This window comes from Cyprinus carpio, chromosome A16 (genome assembly GCF_018340385.1).
Source record: "Cyprinus carpio isolate SPL01 chromosome A16, ASM1834038v1, whole genome shotgun sequence".
In the NCBI taxonomy this organism is placed as follows: Eukaryota; Metazoa; Chordata; class Actinopteri; order Cypriniformes; family Cyprinidae; genus Cyprinus; species Cyprinus carpio.
In genome coordinates, this window is record NC_056587.1 from 16,268,900 (window position 1) to 16,287,440 (window position 18,541).

Below are 18,541 nucleotides of genomic sequence, written 5' to 3' on the forward strand. Positions count from 1 at the left end.
ATATATATATAGATATACCTATATATATATATATATATATATATATATATATATATATATATATATATATATAATTTTTAAAAAATACATTTATAAAATAAAAAAAAATTAAAAAGATGTCAAAAATGACACTTTTTCTCTATGTTTGACCATTGGAGACTTACAGACCCCAAACGTAGTGTATTTGAAATATATTTATTTTGTAGCCAAAGTTTTGCATGTCCTTTAAGAGCATGTGCGAGAGAGAAAAATAAATGATGTCTGTGTGTAAAAGTGACAGAGATGGAGAGTGACTGAGAGAGCTGTTACTTTCTTACTATGAACATTTTGACAGCGAAAAATGAAAAAGACATGACCAGAAAGACAGATTTTGAGAAGTGGGGACCGGAGAGGGGGAGGTAAAAAGAGCTTGAGTACCAGGAATTGAGTTTCTGTTCATTCTACAATATCGCTTAATGAGTAACACACCCTGAGAGGTAGGGCTGCACGATATTGGGAAAAAATGACATTGCGATATTTTATTTTTCTGCGATATATATTGCGATATGAAATCTAATCTAATTTTTTCTTACAAACAAAAATGGGGTGAGCACACTTACATTCTCATTTTAAATTATTTAAACATTAGAGTATTATTTAGAGTAAATTATTTGTTTGTAACTTTAGGATATGGTTTGAATTGTTAACATTAACTAACATGAACTTACCACGAGCAATACTTTTGTTACTATATTTATTAATCTATAAAACACAGCTGTTCATTGTTTGTTAATGTTACTTAACAGTGCATTAACTATGTTAACAAATACTGTACAACTTTTGATATCAACAATGAAGGCTATAGCCTAAATGTTGAAATGAACAATGTTGTAGAAGTGCAGTTTAGTAATAGTAAATGTTAAATAATGTAGTTAAATAGTTTAATAAATAGAACATTATTGTAAAGTGTTACAGATTTTTTTTTTATACACCAATTCAGACGTCTCGTGAGTTCAGTGTTGGACAGGTCAGTTGTTTAAACCCATTCATTAAATTGAATCGGTTCAAAGGAATCATTAGTTCGTGAATCAGACGTGTACGGCACGCGTTGTGTAATTATCTCGGCAGTTTAGGATATCGCACAAGATTTGACAACACAGAAAACATTTCATCACTGGATAGGTTTTTTTTATTTTTTTTTTTTTTTTTTCGACAGCATCGTGTCAATTGATTTTGATTAATATGCGCGAGGGAGAGAGAGCAAGACAGCGCTCGTGTTGTTTGAAGACGGTGAAGGTGAGCGCGCGCGCGGCCGGGGCTCCCCCTCCCTATATCCCCCCCTCTAAACCTCTCTCCTCCTCTTCTCTCCTCTCTCTCTCTCTCTCTCTCTCTCTCTCTGCTCGTTCTTATATGCTCCCTGTTAAACTGACAGGACTTAAAAACACATGCAAATGATAAACTTTCACTCTATGATGGTTAAGCTGTGCAATTAATCTGCGAATCACATTCGTCAAGGGCCGGGGAGCACTTGGCCCATACGGTTAATGAATAACGGATCAACTACGACAGCCTACATCGCACATCCTGCGATGTTACTATCGTGGATTCGTACATCGCGATATCAATGCTTAAACGACACAACTCACAACCCTACTGAGAGGTGTGCTAGAATTATCTGTGCTTTATGTCAATACTTCAAGAATATAGCCAAAACCTCAAGAATATAGAAAACAGACATTTATACTCTTACTTACTCTTCAATAATGGATTATTATATACTCTTTATGGGAATTATGGTTAAGGCCAGACCTGAAACTGAGTCACCTTCATTAGCATTTCATTAAATAATATGCTAAACACTGGTTACATTCTTCAAATGTTCCCATTTGGTGTTCCAATTCAGAAATAAATTCATACAGGTTTATAACGACATGAGGCAGAGTAAATGCTGACAGAATTTTTGGGTGAACTATCCCTTTAATGCTATTTTTGTCTTTTCTCTTAGCATTATGCAACAGTTTTGAGTGTGTGTGATCTCTCAGCTCCAGAATCTTGATCTGTACTGAACCTGTGCACAGGGATCCATCGGAATTCTGTGCTGAGAGCAGGTGACAGCTATGATGCTTCTCTCTTTCCTTTAATACTAACAAAAAATAAATAAATGGATCAAGGAGAGAGTATAAAGAGATGCATCAATTTTTCATGAGAGCTGGGTTATGAGTGAAACTGCAAAATCTCTTCTGTGCTCAAAGTTTGCCATGTTGTAGCAGACAGACAGGACAGTTACTATAGAAATCTCAAAAGTATTTCACTTGTCATAGAAAGAGCTGGCAGTGATATCCCTGTTTCAGTGAATTATTTAAAGATGACGTCATTGTCTATGCGACAAAACCGTTTAACGAGATAGTTTACCTACCATTTACTCACCGTCAGGTTGTTCTAAACCTGTATGACTTTCTTTTGTCTTTGGAGCACATGAGAAATTGCACACAGCCATTTTCTGTATGAAATTTCAAATGTCTGGAAATGTTTCCTTTAAACGTAACAACATAGAGGTTTTGCATCAACTTGCAACGACAATTTGACATTTTTTTTCAATTAATTATTGCTTTAAAAGTTTTATTTTTATACAGTACTGTTCAAAAGTTTGTTGTCACTATTTTTTTTTATTTTATTTTTTTTATAAATTGATGCTTTTATTCAGCTGGGATGCATTAAATTGTTCAAAAATGACATTAAAGACTTGTCATGTTACTAAAGATATCTAAATATAAATTATGTTCCTTTGAACTTTCTATTCATCAAGAATCTTAAAAAAAATGTGTGTCATGGTTTATACTGTAGATATTAAGCAGCACAACTGTTTTCAACATTGATAATAATAAGAAATGGTTGTTGAACACCAAATCAGCATATTAGAATGATTTCTAAAGGATCATCATGTGACACTAAAGTGGAGAAATGGCTGCTGAAAATTCAGCTTTGCATCACAGGATTAAAATAAATTTGAAAATATTTAAAAATTGAAAACAGTTATTTGAAATTGTAATAATATTTCATACTATTTGTGTTTTTACTGTATTTTTAATCAAATAAATGCAGCCTTCTTTAGCATGAGAATCTTTCAAAAAAAAAGTATTTTTGCACTGTATGTGCATCTTATATATATCTTATTTGTTTCTGATTGTTTATTATTATATTTAGATAAAACCTTATCTGTTTCAGTGAGGCAGATATCTTCAGGACAGGAGACTCTAATGTTCCTTTTAAGAGTGTAAGTTTCCCCCATTAAAACTACAGCTGTGCTGTAATAGTGTTGCAATCACTGAAGTGTTGGAATGAAGGGAGGAGATTTGATTTTTAACCCATACTTTTATTATAACAATACCAAAGAAAACATCAAACCATTATCACACAACCATTTAACACAACAAAAAGCTAAAAATTAAATCCCCCTCAAACACAGTACAAAAAACCTCATTAAAACACCACTGCAATACAAAAGTATCCAAATCATGCATCTCTTTATAATATTTAAACTCAACCGAGATCCTGGACCTAATAGCAATAAATGCCTTAAACAACAGTTCACCATCTTGGCCATGTATATTATTAATCCTGTTTCTTCTTGAAATATACATGGCCATTTTTGCCTGGCCAACCATAAAATTAATCAACTGCCATTTAAATCTTTGATTGCGGTTGTATCCTGCCCCATAAATGAAAGCCTTAGGGGTGAAAGTTTCCTTAAAACCTATAAACAATTGTTTTAATAGTGCAAAAAGTGATTTTAGCCTACTACATTCGAGAAAACAATGAAAAATTGTTTCTCTTAACCCACAAAAAACACAACCTTCATTGACATTAGAGTTAATAACCGAGACAAACGCATTGACAGCAACAGCCCCTTTCAGGATTCTCCACTGAAGATCTCCTGATTTTTTCATCAATGGTGGTTTGTATAAAACCCTCCAAAATGGTTTAAACTTCATTTCCAATGTCAAATTTCTCTCTCCAGACATTATCACTTTTCTCACACAATGTGGACTTGTGCATTATTTTAACAGAACATTTGTAAATCACTTTTCCACTTAATTCTTCTAACAACAGGTTCTGAAGCCCATTCAAATTTAACAAAGTACCAGACATCTCCTTTAAATCAGGTGTAATCCAGTGCTTGGGAAAAGGATCTCTCATATCAGGAAGCAGATTTCCTGCCTCAAAACTTTTTAGCAATGTCAATTCCTCTGCTGCCAGTTTATTCCTCCATAATTCCAAGATTGTTGAGGTTTGTCTCATTGATTTTTGTCCCAATAAAGATGCCACAGCCACAATGTCCTTCAATTCAGATCCAGCCACTTTAATCATGTGACCAAGCTTTACAGTTTGAGTGTCACACAACCTCTGAAATAGATTTGGCACTTGATCTGTAATGTCCAAACGAGCCCCCTTAACTAGCGGCTCCTCTAACAACCAGAACAGAGAAGTAGCATTTTCTGGTCTTTTAATAATGAAAGATCCCCACACTTTAAACAATCCTCGGTAAAATGAAGATAGCCCACTCAATTGTAGCTTTTTGGTATCTGTGAGGAACAAAGCAGTATCTAATCCAAGTCCATCCACTCTGTGAAGAATGTCTTTCACAACTGCTCTCCATATCACATCCACAGAGCCTGTTAAAAACTTCTGAATGAACTGGAACCGGAATGTTGCATATCTGCTTGACAGAGACACCAAACCTTGTCCTCCCTCCTCCACTGGCAAAAAAAGCACACTTGAGGGACCCAATGCAGCCTGTCCCAAAAGAAGTCCACTAATATTGTTTGTAAACGTGATAATAATCCTGTGGGAGGTTCCACACATGAGAGCTTATGCCACATATTTGAGGCTATTAAGTTGTTCAGTATTAGTACTCTCCCTCTAAAAGATAGTTGAGAGTGAATCCATTTCCATTTCTTTAGTCTGCCCTCCATTTTTTCTATAATCCCATCCCAGTTTTTCTGCTGCACTGATTCATCTCCAAGATACACACCTAAATACTTAAGGCCCCCCCTTTTCCAATTCAACCCACCAGGTAAAATTGGTAAACCATTCTTCCATTAACCTTTAATCAGTGCATCACTCTTCTCCCAATTTACTCTTGCAGCAGAAATTACACCCAAATTCACTAACAGTTGATGCCAAATTAATAACATCTTTATTTCCATTAATTAAGATCATGACATCATCTGCATAGGCAGATATTTGATATTGAGCACTGTGATTCCTTAACTTAAAACCTTGAATACAAGAACACAACTTGTTTAACATTGGTTCTATCGCCAAGGAATATAACATTCCAGAAAGTGCACATCCCTGCCTTATACCTCTCCCAATTCTAAAAGGGGCACTCAAACCACCATTGATCTTCAGTACGCTCTCAATGTCTTTGTACAATACCTTAATCATTCCACTAAAATTGGACCCAAAGCCAAAAGCATCAAGCGTATTCCAAAGATATTGATGCTCTATTCGATCAAAGGCTTTTTCTTGATCAATTGAAATAAAACCAATATCAAGATCAAGATAGCCAGAGACATCCAAAATATCTCTGATAAGACTAATGTTATCCATAATCGACCTTCCGGGTATACAATAGGTCTGGTCAGAATGAACCACTTGCCCCATCACATCTTTTAATCTATTAGCCAAGATCTTAGAAAAAATCTTTAAGTCTGTACAAAGTAAACTTACAGGTCGCCAATTCTTAATTTCCTGCAAATCACCTTTCTTTGGCAGTAAAGTGACCACCGCCCTCCTACAACTTAGAGGGAGTGAACCCACAACTAAACTTTCATTTAAAACATCCAAGAGGTCTTTGCCCATCACTCCCCAAAAAGCCTTATAAAACTCAACGGAGAGGCCATCAATACCTGGTGCTTTACCAGTCTTCATATCTTTCAAAGCATTTAAAAGCTCCTGCTCCGTGAGAGGCTTCTCAAGTTTACCTACAGAGTCCTGAGTAATTTTTTCCAAGCCATCATAAAACTTGGCAGATAATTCCTCATTCTCTTTATATTCACTACTATATAACTCAGCATAGAATTGTACAGCCCTTTTCCTGATACTTGTGGGTTCTTTCAATTCCTGCCCATTCTCTGTTCGAATAGAGTGAATAAATCGACTCTGCCCATTTTTCCGTTCTAGGCCAAAAAAAAACCTTGATGGGGCATCCATTTGTGTGAGCATCTGATAACGTGATCTAACCAGAGCCCCTTGTGTCTTTATACCCAGTAGGTCTGTAAGAGAAGACTTCTTACATTTAAGAGCATCAAGACATTGTTTTTCTCCAGTAATTTCAACCAAATTTTTGTAAGTCAGTAATCTCAGATTCAAGTTTTCTCATTGAATGCATAATATCCCTAGAGACATTGAAAAGCGTACTGTTGACATAATGCCTTAATTTCCACCTTCCCACAATCCCACCACTGTCTTAAATCAATAAAACAATTTTTCCTACTTTTGAATATTTCCCAAAAATTACAAAAACACACTCCTAAAATTCATATCACCCAAACAAAGATGTATTAAAATGCCAATAAGCACTCTTAATTTTAACATTCGCTATAAACACTTCACATAACACCAAACAATGATCCGTAAAACCAACTGGCACAATTAAACACTTTTTAACAACATTAAAATGATATCTAAAACAATAAAACCTATCAAGCCTGGCCATTGAAATACCATTATCTCTGGAGTGTGACCATGTATACTGCTTTTTGTTATTATTCAGTTCCCTCCACACATCACACAAACTGTGGGTTTCAATCAATTCACGCATTACATGACTTGAAACAGTATGAGGTTCCAAATGGTTCCTATCAAGAGCATCATTTTCTGTACAGTTAAAATCCCCTCCCAAAAAAAGATAATCATCTTGATTACAACTTTGTAAAAAAACACTGACCTCTTTAAAGAAGGCAATTCTTTCAGTACTATTTGTAGGAGCATATAGATTTAGAAAAACAAAATTAAATTTTTCAAATTTTGCTTGTAAAACTAATAACCTACCAGGTACCATTTTCTTTATTTCACATGAAATTGGCAAAAACCTCTTTGCAAAAAGAATGGCCACTCCGCCTTTTATGGAGCTCAAATGTGAGAGGTACACTGCCCCTTCCCATTCTTTCTGCCAATCAATTTCATTCAAGCGATCACTGTGTGTTTCCTGTATAAAAGTTACATCAATATTCTTCTGGGTAATTAGTTCAAATAATAGTGCTCTTTTTTTAATATCTCTTGCACCATTCAAATTAAGGGTACCCACTTTTATTGTACTCATTTGATTACATAGTTTTAACCAACATATTAAAGCACACAGTAACTTAAGAAAAACAAACCTATGTAGTTTCAAATCCATCTTCATTCTTTAATTCCAACTTCACTTTAGAGACAAATTTCTTCAATCTATATATCTCCTGTACTGTGAATTGTTCTTCTCCTTCCCCCCTCATCAACATCACAACTGATTCAATGAATGCTTTCCGGTCTTGAAAATAATCTACAACCTGGACATTCTTCATATTCTTTGTCTTTTGTAGGAAATTCCTCACTTTTGCAAAAGTATAACTTTGCTGAACCTTCTCATTGTTATCATCAACAGCTTCACTATCAGAATCGTCCACTGCACTATTTTCAGTCTCATCACTCTTTCCAGCTTGTTTATCCATCACCATTTCATCGCTTTTTTTTCTCGGGGATTTCCTAGCACGTTTTCTCTTACTAGAGGGTGCTTTAAACAAAGCTTCATCCTTTTCAAACTCAGTATTTTTATTCTCCTCAGCCAAGATACATTCAGCTACAGCTATAACAGTCTCAGTGGTCACATTAGTTTCACTTTCATCCTCATTTTCTATATCTCCTACAACAACATCCATGTCTTCAACCCCACTAACATCAACACTCTTACTGTTTTCACCATCTTCACGCTGCTTTCGCACATTCATCGTAGCATTAATATCAACGCTAGTCTGCTCCACATTGCTACTACCGGCATCTTCATTTACCAACACACCAGCCTCCGCACCCTCAATCCTCGCAGGGCACGCTCGCTTGGTGTGACCTTCCATTCCGCAGGCAAAGCACTTCATTGTATCGGAAGACGCAAAAATTACATAATCAAAACCGTCAATCCGAAATTTAAATGCCATATTCATTTCATCCTCGGCTTTGTTTAAAACCATATACACTTGCCGTCTAAAAACAAACAACATGTTTGAGTAATGGAGACTTACAACCGAGCGGTATTTTTTTTCATTTGCGACATGATTTTGCCATGCCGAGACAACTCTGCTACTAGCAACTCATCCTTAATAAAAGGCGGAACATTGGAAAGGATTATTCTTTTCGCTGGTTGTATTAACGGTACAACAGAAACCAGTGTATCTTGGATCACAACTCCACTTTGCACAACACTATTCGCCTTCTCTATCACGTCCAAGAAAATAACCACAGCGCCATTCATTCGGGACGCAGACACAATGCTATCATAACCTACAGCCTTCCCAACAGCCAAGGCACAATCTTCAACTGAACAATTAAAAGCAGGCACAACTTTAATGCCATGCCTGCGTGAAAGTTGGTCAAAACTTTGACCGAGCGCCGCCGGCGCCGGCGTCGCCATAGTCACCTGGCAAACGCCGGCCTACGGCGTCCTCTCCCTTTACACTTCACACAATAAATACTCCTCTGCTAACTAAACCAAAACGCTTGTGAACAAACAGTGTGAGAAAAGCAGGAAAAAAGAGAAAAAGAAAAAGAAAAAAATTCACCCTCACCACAGCGTTCTCTCAACCACACGCTCCTCGCAACACTCACTCTGCGCATGCGCACGAAACGAGAGAGAGAGAGAGAGAGAGAAATCTATGTGTACAGAGCGACCTACAGTGATGAGTCACATCCTGCAACTTTCTACTCCTCTTCAGCTATCTGTCTGCTTTTCGTTAGAGCTGCTCAATATCCACTCCACCACAAGAGCCCATGGTCATTACCTTCATGACAGAATCAAACGGAGGTGGCAAACACTACAAACTTTCCTCACAAGTCGTTTCACGATCCTGTGCTCTGTCACAAAACATCCCGTGTTTCATGCACACTAGAGTGTTTATAAACACCAAAATAAGGGTAAACTCAGCAATATACACCCAAATATGTCATATATTCTCAGTCTGAGGGATATGCAGTTGGCAGCATGTGGTTTGTTTTGAACACTTGTGCAGAGAGGAGGATAGAATTGAGCTAATCCAGTAGATTATTTTCACTCCAGAAAGGATTACAGGTGTTTCAGTCTGCTCTAAATCTGACACATGGAATAAAACCTGCTGGATTAGATTATAGTATTACACTTCTAATTTCTTCTTTACCTCAGTGTGTATTAATTTATTTCTTTGTGGTGTAATCAAAGTCAACTTTGTTGTCATTTTAAGCATGTTGCATGAAAATTGATACAAATTTTTTTAATCGGTGTATGTGTATATGTGATCACGAAGACCGCATGTATAAAAAAACTGTAATATTATTAAATATTGTAAAATATTACACACACATATACATGTTGTACTTGTAGATTCTTTCATCAATTGTCCATCCATTTTTATAGTAATGTTACATTTTAAATATTATTTAGTCAGTAAGAAATTAAAATGAATATATATACAAAAACAATCATTATATATGTGTCCTTTATTCAAAAAATTGTTTAATCAGAACTTGCTTCGGGGTCTGAAATTACTTTCCTTTTGGATGACCTTCTTTTAATGATCTGTTCATTTCATAATGAATAAGATTAGGTCCTGCCTTAACTCTGTTTAGATTCAGAAATATTTCACTCTACAGATGTAAAATAAGATACTGTACAAATGCTGTGTACAAGCTGGCAGCGCGTACCTATGTAAATATTACGAAACTAATTTTATACAGTTTTAAATGCATTCTAATCAAGGATTGATTTACAGGAGGATTTACTGTTCTGTAGATAATGGAAAGCTCAACTGAAGTAGCTCTAAATACAAATGTGTGCTGTTTAAATTGATTTCATTAAGATGTTTTAATAGTCCAAGTGGAATCGATGAGAAGTCTGTCTGTTGACCTGTTTTTTAGGTCATGTCCCAGGCAGAGGGCCAGCAGAAGAACCTGGTGAATTCCATCGATTCGCTGCCGAGCCGCGGGCCGCTGTCCTCCCTGGACCAAGACCTGCTCCTCCTCAAAGCCACGTCTGCAGCCACACTCAGCTGTCTGGGAGAATGCCTGAGTATCCTTCAGCACAACGTGTGCCAGGCGGCCCAACACATCACCCACAGCCACATGCAGGGATCGAATACAGGCGAGAATATGGCACTGTCTATCGCTTCTGAAATGTGTGATGTGTGTTAGTGCAGTTTGCCAAAATTGTGTCTTCTTACTTCATCATATTTAATATTATTGCCTGATTTATAGCATTGCACACATGATTTGAAGTTCAAGGTCCACAGATTTTGTTAACGGTGAATTTTGATGAGTATTCATGATAAAGCCCTGCTGTGTATGATTAGTGATATCATCCTGTGTGCAGATAACATCTGTAATTGGTCAAGGTCCAAGACTTCCTCAGAAGACCATGTGAAGAACGGAGAATTGACACGTAACACCTCAACTATACATCAGCCCCTCTCTCCACTTCACAGGAACAAAGAACGGCTCAAAGACACAGAGGTACTCAAAAAACACAGATATATTATTTTTTCCTAGCATCTTTTACATTCTGTATAGCAGTTGCCACTGTAGATAACAGTACCATAATTATTTTATTTTATTTTATTTTAGACTCTGTCTGAAATTGTATCTGTTGCTGTCACTGCTAGACAGCATTACTGTAAATGTGCAGTTTAGATACTATTTGGCCTTGTATTTGACCTTGTATTTCATTTTATTTTGTTACAAAGTACTCTTTCCTAACATCCTCTACATTTTATAAACCAAATGTGTTTCTAGATACCTTTATTTTTAATTTAATTTAATTTAATTTAATTTAATTTAATTTTATTTTATTTTAATATATTTTATTTTATTTTATTTTATTTTATTTTATTTTGTCTGCTATTGTCACCGTTGGACAGTATTACTTTAGAAAAATAAGACACTATTTCGCCTTCTATTTCATTTTATTTGGTTTTTGGAGGTTCATGGCACTTCCTCCCTCGCCTCCTCAAAGAAAACACCCCTGCAATATAGTCATCATTACACCCATCATTATCATTCTGAAGCTGGCAGCTCAGTGACGTGCCACTTATCACTTTTAAAGGGAGATGATCTTTCAGGGGTAAAATCTGTCACCGGGATCTGTTCTGCTTTTCTGATAATAGTCTAAAAAAATCTGAATGGTGTCTGACTCATTTAAAGTCTCCTGTAGAGTTCTTTGAAAGTTTTCAAATACGCGTCTGCACTATCGTGTGTGCGCCTGCCAGGCTTCTACAGCGAAGGAGTGGAAGAGGAGCACTAATTGGACATGTTCTAGGTCTGTGGCAGGAGGCTGAGGATACCCACAATCCCTCCGGAGCCCTGAATGAGTCAGCCCTTCCCTCTTTTGGAAACCTTTTATCCGCCTGCGTTTCTCTGGAGAAAGGCCAGGGCTGCTGTTTCTTCTGTGTAAGCGTGTGAAAGTGTTTGTTTGCGCGCATGCGGTGGCGTATGTATAAATACAAGTTAATTTGAGTGTGCGCGTGTGTGCCTGAAGCGAGCTAATTCATTTTGCGGCTGATTTGTGTGTGCTTGTCATTAAATCGGCTCCCTATGAGGAGGAACACGCTCCCAGAATGCAACAGACAGAATCTGTGAAAGGTTTTTTTCCTCTGATTTACCCGGGATAATGTATCAAATTAATTTAACATTGTGACTCGTACCATTAAACCTTTAAATGACTCTTCGCACTGTTGAATATCAAGAAGATGATGATGGCACAACGCAAAAATGTAATTAATTTAAATTGAACTATTACAACTTTCAGAATGTCTTCCTTTTAGGTTTCACAGATAAAAAAGTCATACGTATTTGAAACATGAGGTTGAGTAAATGATGACATAATAGTCACTTTTGGGTGAATTATCGTTTTAATATAACCGACAAGTAAGTGTCATTTTAGATAAAACATATTAAGGTATTTTATTTTTTATTAAAACAGTCCAGTTCTGTTATATGATCAAATAAGTTGTCCAGAACTAACTGCTGTATAACATTTATGATACATTGACCTTGAGCAAGTAATTGGCATACCTATTTAAAGTTGGATTTTAGAACTGCGTGAGTTTGGGATATTGTAATTCATTTTGGGCCATGGGTCGATGGCATAGCTTCTCAACCGAAGTTTAAAATTCACGTGGATTGTTCAAGGATAGAGGGAACACAACCAATGATTAGCCAAGCCATTTATTCAGCAGCCGCCCCTGTGATTCTTCTTGTCTGAATGCAGAAACAGTAAGACATGCTGTTAAACAACAGTGCTGCTCGAGAGGTTATAAATCTTGGCTGCTTTGGGGACTGGAGCGAAACGGCTTCTCCTTTATCACCACTGGCCAAACGCCAAAGCATTTGTCTGAATGAGATATTGAATCTCTTAATTGACAAATGTGTACCTTTGCGTGTGTTTTAATGCCTGCAGATTGTGTTTGATGTAAATGAAACATAAGATCTCTTGTGGCAGATTGCCTATTGTTTTTGTTATTAGAATGGTTGAACTTCATCGTAATCACCAGTAGAGGAAAGCAGAGAGCAGAAAGGATTGCCGTGATTGAAGATTGCAAGTGAACCACAGAGAAAAGCAGTCACGACTAGCGGTCACGACTGAATAAAGCTGTCTGGGAAGGAAGTGAAGTAGGTTTGTGTAATGTACACAAAGCATTTAATGGTCCTTTTTTTTTAGACAATGTTTTTATTGGATTTTCGGACAACTGGGATTGAAATGAAACTGTTAACACTCTCAAGGAGAGAGAGAGAGAGATTTCAGTGTTGTCTGTGAACCAGCATGATCTGACAGCTCGCTCTTCTGCGCTGTCAGAGGAAAATAACAGCAGCAAAACTGCAGGGAGCAGAAAAACACACCTGAGCTATGAGACATGGCCCATCAAGCATACATATCCCTGATGTTCGACAGGAGAGGCAGCGGTGCAGATCCTCGTCGAGATTCAAATTGGTGTGTGGAGGGGTGTTTTGTGCCTCTCGGGTGAGATGTTTGTCTGTGTGTGTGGCTAGAAGGCAAACATTTGTCCCCGCCTCTGTTGGGGCCGAAAGGTAACACTCTCAGAAGTGCAACAAAAAAGGGTTTGATTTTGTGTGCTTGGAAATGGAAAAGATTTTACAGCGGCCAGTTCACTAGACACATTTTTTTTTCACTAGACATCAATTTCTTTGAAAAATATCTAAATGTGCATTTAATAGTTCGCTTTTCTTGATTTCATTCTTTTTAATTTGCCACAAATTTATTACTGAAATTATTAATCTACTTTTACTATGGCAATAAATAAGATAAATTTTATTATTATTATTATTTTAATTACATGATATTATGTGATATTATTATTATTATTATTATTATTATTATTATTATTATTATTATTATATAATATTATTTTCAATGTAATATGAAAAAAAATATAAGATTTAAAATGTAAAAAGTAAAATGTAGTTTGTAGTTTAAGATATTACTTCTAATAATATTTTGTCAATTGAATGTAAAATAGTATTTTAATAATATTTTAAAATGTAATTGTAAAGTATTTTAAATAAAAAATATTACCATTTTATTGATGTAATGTAAAATAATATAATAATAATTTATCAAATTTAAACAGTAAAATGATTTTAAAATACTACTGTAATTTCTCAATGTAAAATATTTTAATAAATATTATAATTGAATAAAGTTAACTACAAGCTACATTTGAATATTAAAATGTATTATAATATCATTTTACATTACATCAATAAAATAAAATAATAATAATAATAAAGTAAACTGCATACTTCATACTTTTCAGTCATACTTTTTATCTTTTAAAATATAATATTCTTTGTTTATTATTATATATTATTATAATTAATAATTGACAAAATAGTAGTAGTTGTAGTACCTTTTTAAAAACTTAAACTACAAACTAAATTTTAGTTTTAAACGTTTTAAATATTATTATAATATTATTTTACATTACATTTATAAAATATTCTTTTAAACCTAAAGTAAGGTACATGGTAGAGTTCTTTAAAGGCTCTTTGTCTCAGAAATGTGGTTTCGTCTTGTTCTCAGTGCATGGACACTTCTGTTAACAGCGTCCCTGAAGACAACGTACTGCCGCTTATTATTAATTCATGAAGGTGTTGCTGTTTTAAACACTGCTTTCCCACCAGCCCATGCTGTTTTCCCAGGAGCTCTAACATGATGTCACGTCACCTGACCAAAGTCAGATGATTTTTACGATCAGTCCTGAAAAGGAAGGTTTCAACACACAGTCTCCTACTAAACGCTTTTTTTTTTTTTAATCATTTGCAGTCTAACCATTTATCTCAAAGGTATCTCAAAATGCCTTTTAACCCCAAGATTTGACTGACAGAGAGTTTGTTTTTATTTAATGGGGACTTAGTGTCGGTGTGTTAACTATAGTGTTGGAGCAGTAACTAAAGAGGATATTTGATGACTACATGAAGAACTGGGAGTGACTGGACACACTGAGTAAATTTACACATACTTTGATTTTAATAATGTGTCTTCAATCAGACTGAAATCACACCGAATTTTTCCAACATGGTAAACTAGCTTCATTTGACTTCACCATTGTGTGCTTGAGGTGAAAAAAGAGTTGATGCTTGACACGTGTGCATGTAAAAGTACTTGCAATTGGTTGCATTATAATGGGGGCGGGGCACTATGAAAGTGATTTAAAGTGGGAGTGGCTCTGACAGATTGAAGGTCATATGGAGTGTCTCAATTTAATCTCTTCATCGGTCATGATCTCTCTCTCTCTCTCTCTCTCTCTCTCTCTCTCTCTCTCTCTCTCTCTCTACTATAATGTCAACTCCATCCTCCTTGGACCTGAGCAAACAAATCTCATGAAGTTCAGCTGTATTTTAAACCAGCGGTCTGTGGTAAGTCGAGGCAGGAGCCAGAGTATGAGAGAAAGAGAGAGAGAGAGAGAGAGAGAGAGCACAAGCTGGCAGAGTGGGAGGTTCCTCGGCTCAGGGACAGCTGGGCAGCGAGATAAGCGTGTCAGAGTTAGTGAGAGATCGTGAAAGAGAGTTTTGTGGATACCACCACAGTCAAACTATGAGATGAACACCCAAGAGCATATTTCTGAACCAGCACTGAAATGAATGTAAGTTTGATGCATGTTTATCCTGGGAGTAAGGAAAGTAGGAAACTTCATTCATTGTTTAATGTTTTTTTTGTTATTGGCTCATGTTAGTCATGTTCTTTTGCCAGTATTTTGGCATATTAAAACTACCGGTGGAAAATACCATTGCTCAGAGGTTGCTCTTGAAAAGTGGTGTTCTAAGATATGTTTTACGTATGTATCCACTTTGTCTCAGATGTTTCTCAATAAAATTGCCTTAGGAGAAATAAACACAAATACAACCATTTTACCATTAAGAGTATAGAGCTGTAAAAGTAATATGAATCACAAAGCTTTGTTTTTGGGAGAATTTGATGAGAAATCTGCGACTTTTGCTTGTAGACAGGATAAATCTGAGCACAGTTTGAGACATTAAGATCTCTTCTGAAACTTTAAAAGAGACTGAGGATACTGGAGTGTTCTTCTCTGACAGAAAAGTCTTAAGAAGACAAAGTCTCCATTTTCTTTCTAGTCAATCTCATTGTTTTCTAGGAGAAATATCAAGGTAAATTTTCTTGCTTTTCCCTATTCTACTGTCTTCATTCCGCTGCATCTCTAAACTCGCTGTGTATTTAATTAGCTCTGAATTGATTCGCATGAGCGGCTTCCACAATCAACTTTTTGCTAGTTACTGTAGCTACTAAACACTCCAACAAAACAAAACCATCCAACTGAGTGTCCACAGAGTAAGAAGGACACACATTGTTTCGAGTGTCCTCGACATGTTCCTTTGAGAATAATACAAGGACAGTCCTGAGTACTGTATCTGGAGATAATTGAATAAGATGCCAGCATGGAACATTGTATTTAGTATTGGTGATGCATGTGTTATAGATTTGTGGTCACGCTGGATGCATGACCTTGCATGTGACCTCATTCACATGTGTTTATTTAATCATATCTGTGATGATGCAAAGGCAGAGAGGAAGTGCTCTGCTCTTGTTCTATGAAATTTTCAGGTTGATCGCGGCAGCTTGAAATGAGGACGTCCCATCCGTCTCGATGAGCTCCTGTACTTTTTACAGGAGCACAATATTCCCTTTTTACCGCTAGGAGAGAAGATGATAAATTGCTTGCAAGAGAATTTAATAAAATTGAGCCATAATGCCACGGGCAATGGTTTGTGCCCAGTTGTAAGAGTTACAGCTTGCCCACAAAACCCTACTGTTTTACTTTGCAGTCTAATCATATTGTAACCCATTTAGATCCCATCTGCTGCCCCTCAGTTACTCACATTCATGTGCCTTGAAAAGGAAAAAGGAGTGATCCACATGAGAGAGGATCATGTGATCTGCTCCGCTCATCTGCCAACATTGTCTAAGTAGAGCCCTTAGAGGAAGGGGCTTTTTATACACTTCCCATGATGCTTTGGAGCAGGTGCTTCTTTACATTATGCATTAAGAACAATGTAATGTGTTTGTACTGTATGAGCGATCGCAGGAGGTCTCAACTATATTAGCCACCCAAGCCTGAACACACAGTTGCCTTGCAACCAACAAGTATTTGTCTTTTTTTTTTTTTTACAAAGATGCATTAAGTTAAATGACAACTTATAATTCAAAGACAACTTCAAATTACATTTAAATTATAAATTAAACAATTCTCTCTTTTCAGTTTCTTTTACTGTTTTCAAAAAAAAAAAGTCAATAAAACATTATCAGGTTCCTTCACAAGTGAAAATAATTGTCTGTGGTGACTGACAGCGTAGTATTAAAGCCCATTTCCACCTTCATAAATAATGTCTTGGTAAATTACAATAATTACATGAAAAATAGACAGTAAGTCATAATTATGAGATAAAAAAGTATAAATTATGAGATTTAAAAAGTCATAATTAAGACAAACAAAAATTATCATTTAACCTTGTCATAGTTATGATTTAAAACATTGTAATGAATACATAGACTTATGTCATAGTTATAACTTAATATCTCATAATTTTGACTGTTTATGTCATGACTGTTTATGTGATGATTTACCATGATTTTGTTTTTCTTATGTGTTGATATGGCCTTTCACAGCATGCCATGGATGTGGTGCAGAGAAATTAGGTGTAAAAATATAATTAACTGTAAATCACAAATGATCTTGCGTGTGATTGCAGAGCTCCAGCTCAGAATCGGTGGACTCCAGCGAGGAGATCACAGACACAGAAGATAATGAGGAGGAAGACCTCGGAGTCTTAGATGACCAGAGGAGCATCATCCTCCATCTGTTGTCTCAACTCAAACTGGGCATGGACCTCACACGGGTATATCAACACACACACATACAGATACACACTTGCTGTCCCACCCAAACTAATCATGAAGTTAATGGTGGTGAAAGAATTTGGCCATTCCCAACTTGTATACATTCACTCTTCCGTTTCATGTACAAACAGGAACCACTCAAGATTATTTATCCACTTTTAACCTGTTAACTGTCACCCCGTCCCGTATACGGGATGCCTACATTTACTTCACTAAATCCTTATCTAATCACGATAAACTATATATCGTTGGAAAGGTCTAAGACTCCTAAATAGAAATTAATACAATTGTTTTTTGTTAAAAATTATGTGGGAAAAGTAATAGATTAATTTATGACAAGAGTGCACCCTCAAAAATCTACATCATAACAGGAGTATGACCTTGTCAAAAAAAAAGTCTTCTTCGTTGCCTTTTTCTCTGTCACACTTTAGAAATAATCAGAAATGATATATCAACTGACAACTTAAAATCTTAAAATTCATCCTTTAAAACCCATTTTAAAATCAGACATTGCATTACCACGAAAATGGTACATCAATATCATGTTATAAAATGTTTTTGTTCATGAATTAACAAGGGATGGTTTTCCTGCTTTTTATGATTTGGAAATGTTTATTAACAAACTTTAAATATGAAAACTTAATCTCAAGGGAACAAGGGATGGTTTTCCTGCTTTTTATGATTTGGAAATGTTTATTATTACATTTTTATAATTAGAACATTGTGGCATGCACCCACAAATTGTGTGCCATAAACACAGATATTTGAATGATTATCTATGAGTTTATATACCAGTATATTATATTATGTTCTGAATATTTTTTTGTTTGTTTTTATTATATATTACATTTTATTTGTATTCATATATATACAACTGGACCTCAAGTATACAGCTTTGTGCCTCTTTTCCAC

At 35.8% G+C, this 18,541-nt stretch overlaps 1 protein-coding gene across 3 annotated transcripts in view; it reads left to right on the forward strand.

The window, feature by feature from the left end:
• Positions 1–18,541, forward strand: part of LOC109071982 (oxysterol-binding protein-related protein 10-like) — a 42,729-nt gene that overhangs the window by 15,440 nt on the left and 8,748 nt on the right. For all 3 annotated transcript variants that reach the window (XM_042772954.1, XM_042772952.1, XM_042772953.1), the window contains 3 exons: positions 10,123–10,345; positions 10,574–10,713; positions 17,482–17,628. In XM_042772954.1, coding sequence (XP_042628888.1) covers positions 10,123–10,345; positions 10,574–10,713; positions 17,482–17,628 — 510 coding nt within the window. The remainder of the gene's footprint in view (positions 1–10,122; positions 10,346–10,573; positions 10,714–17,481; positions 17,629–18,541) is intronic.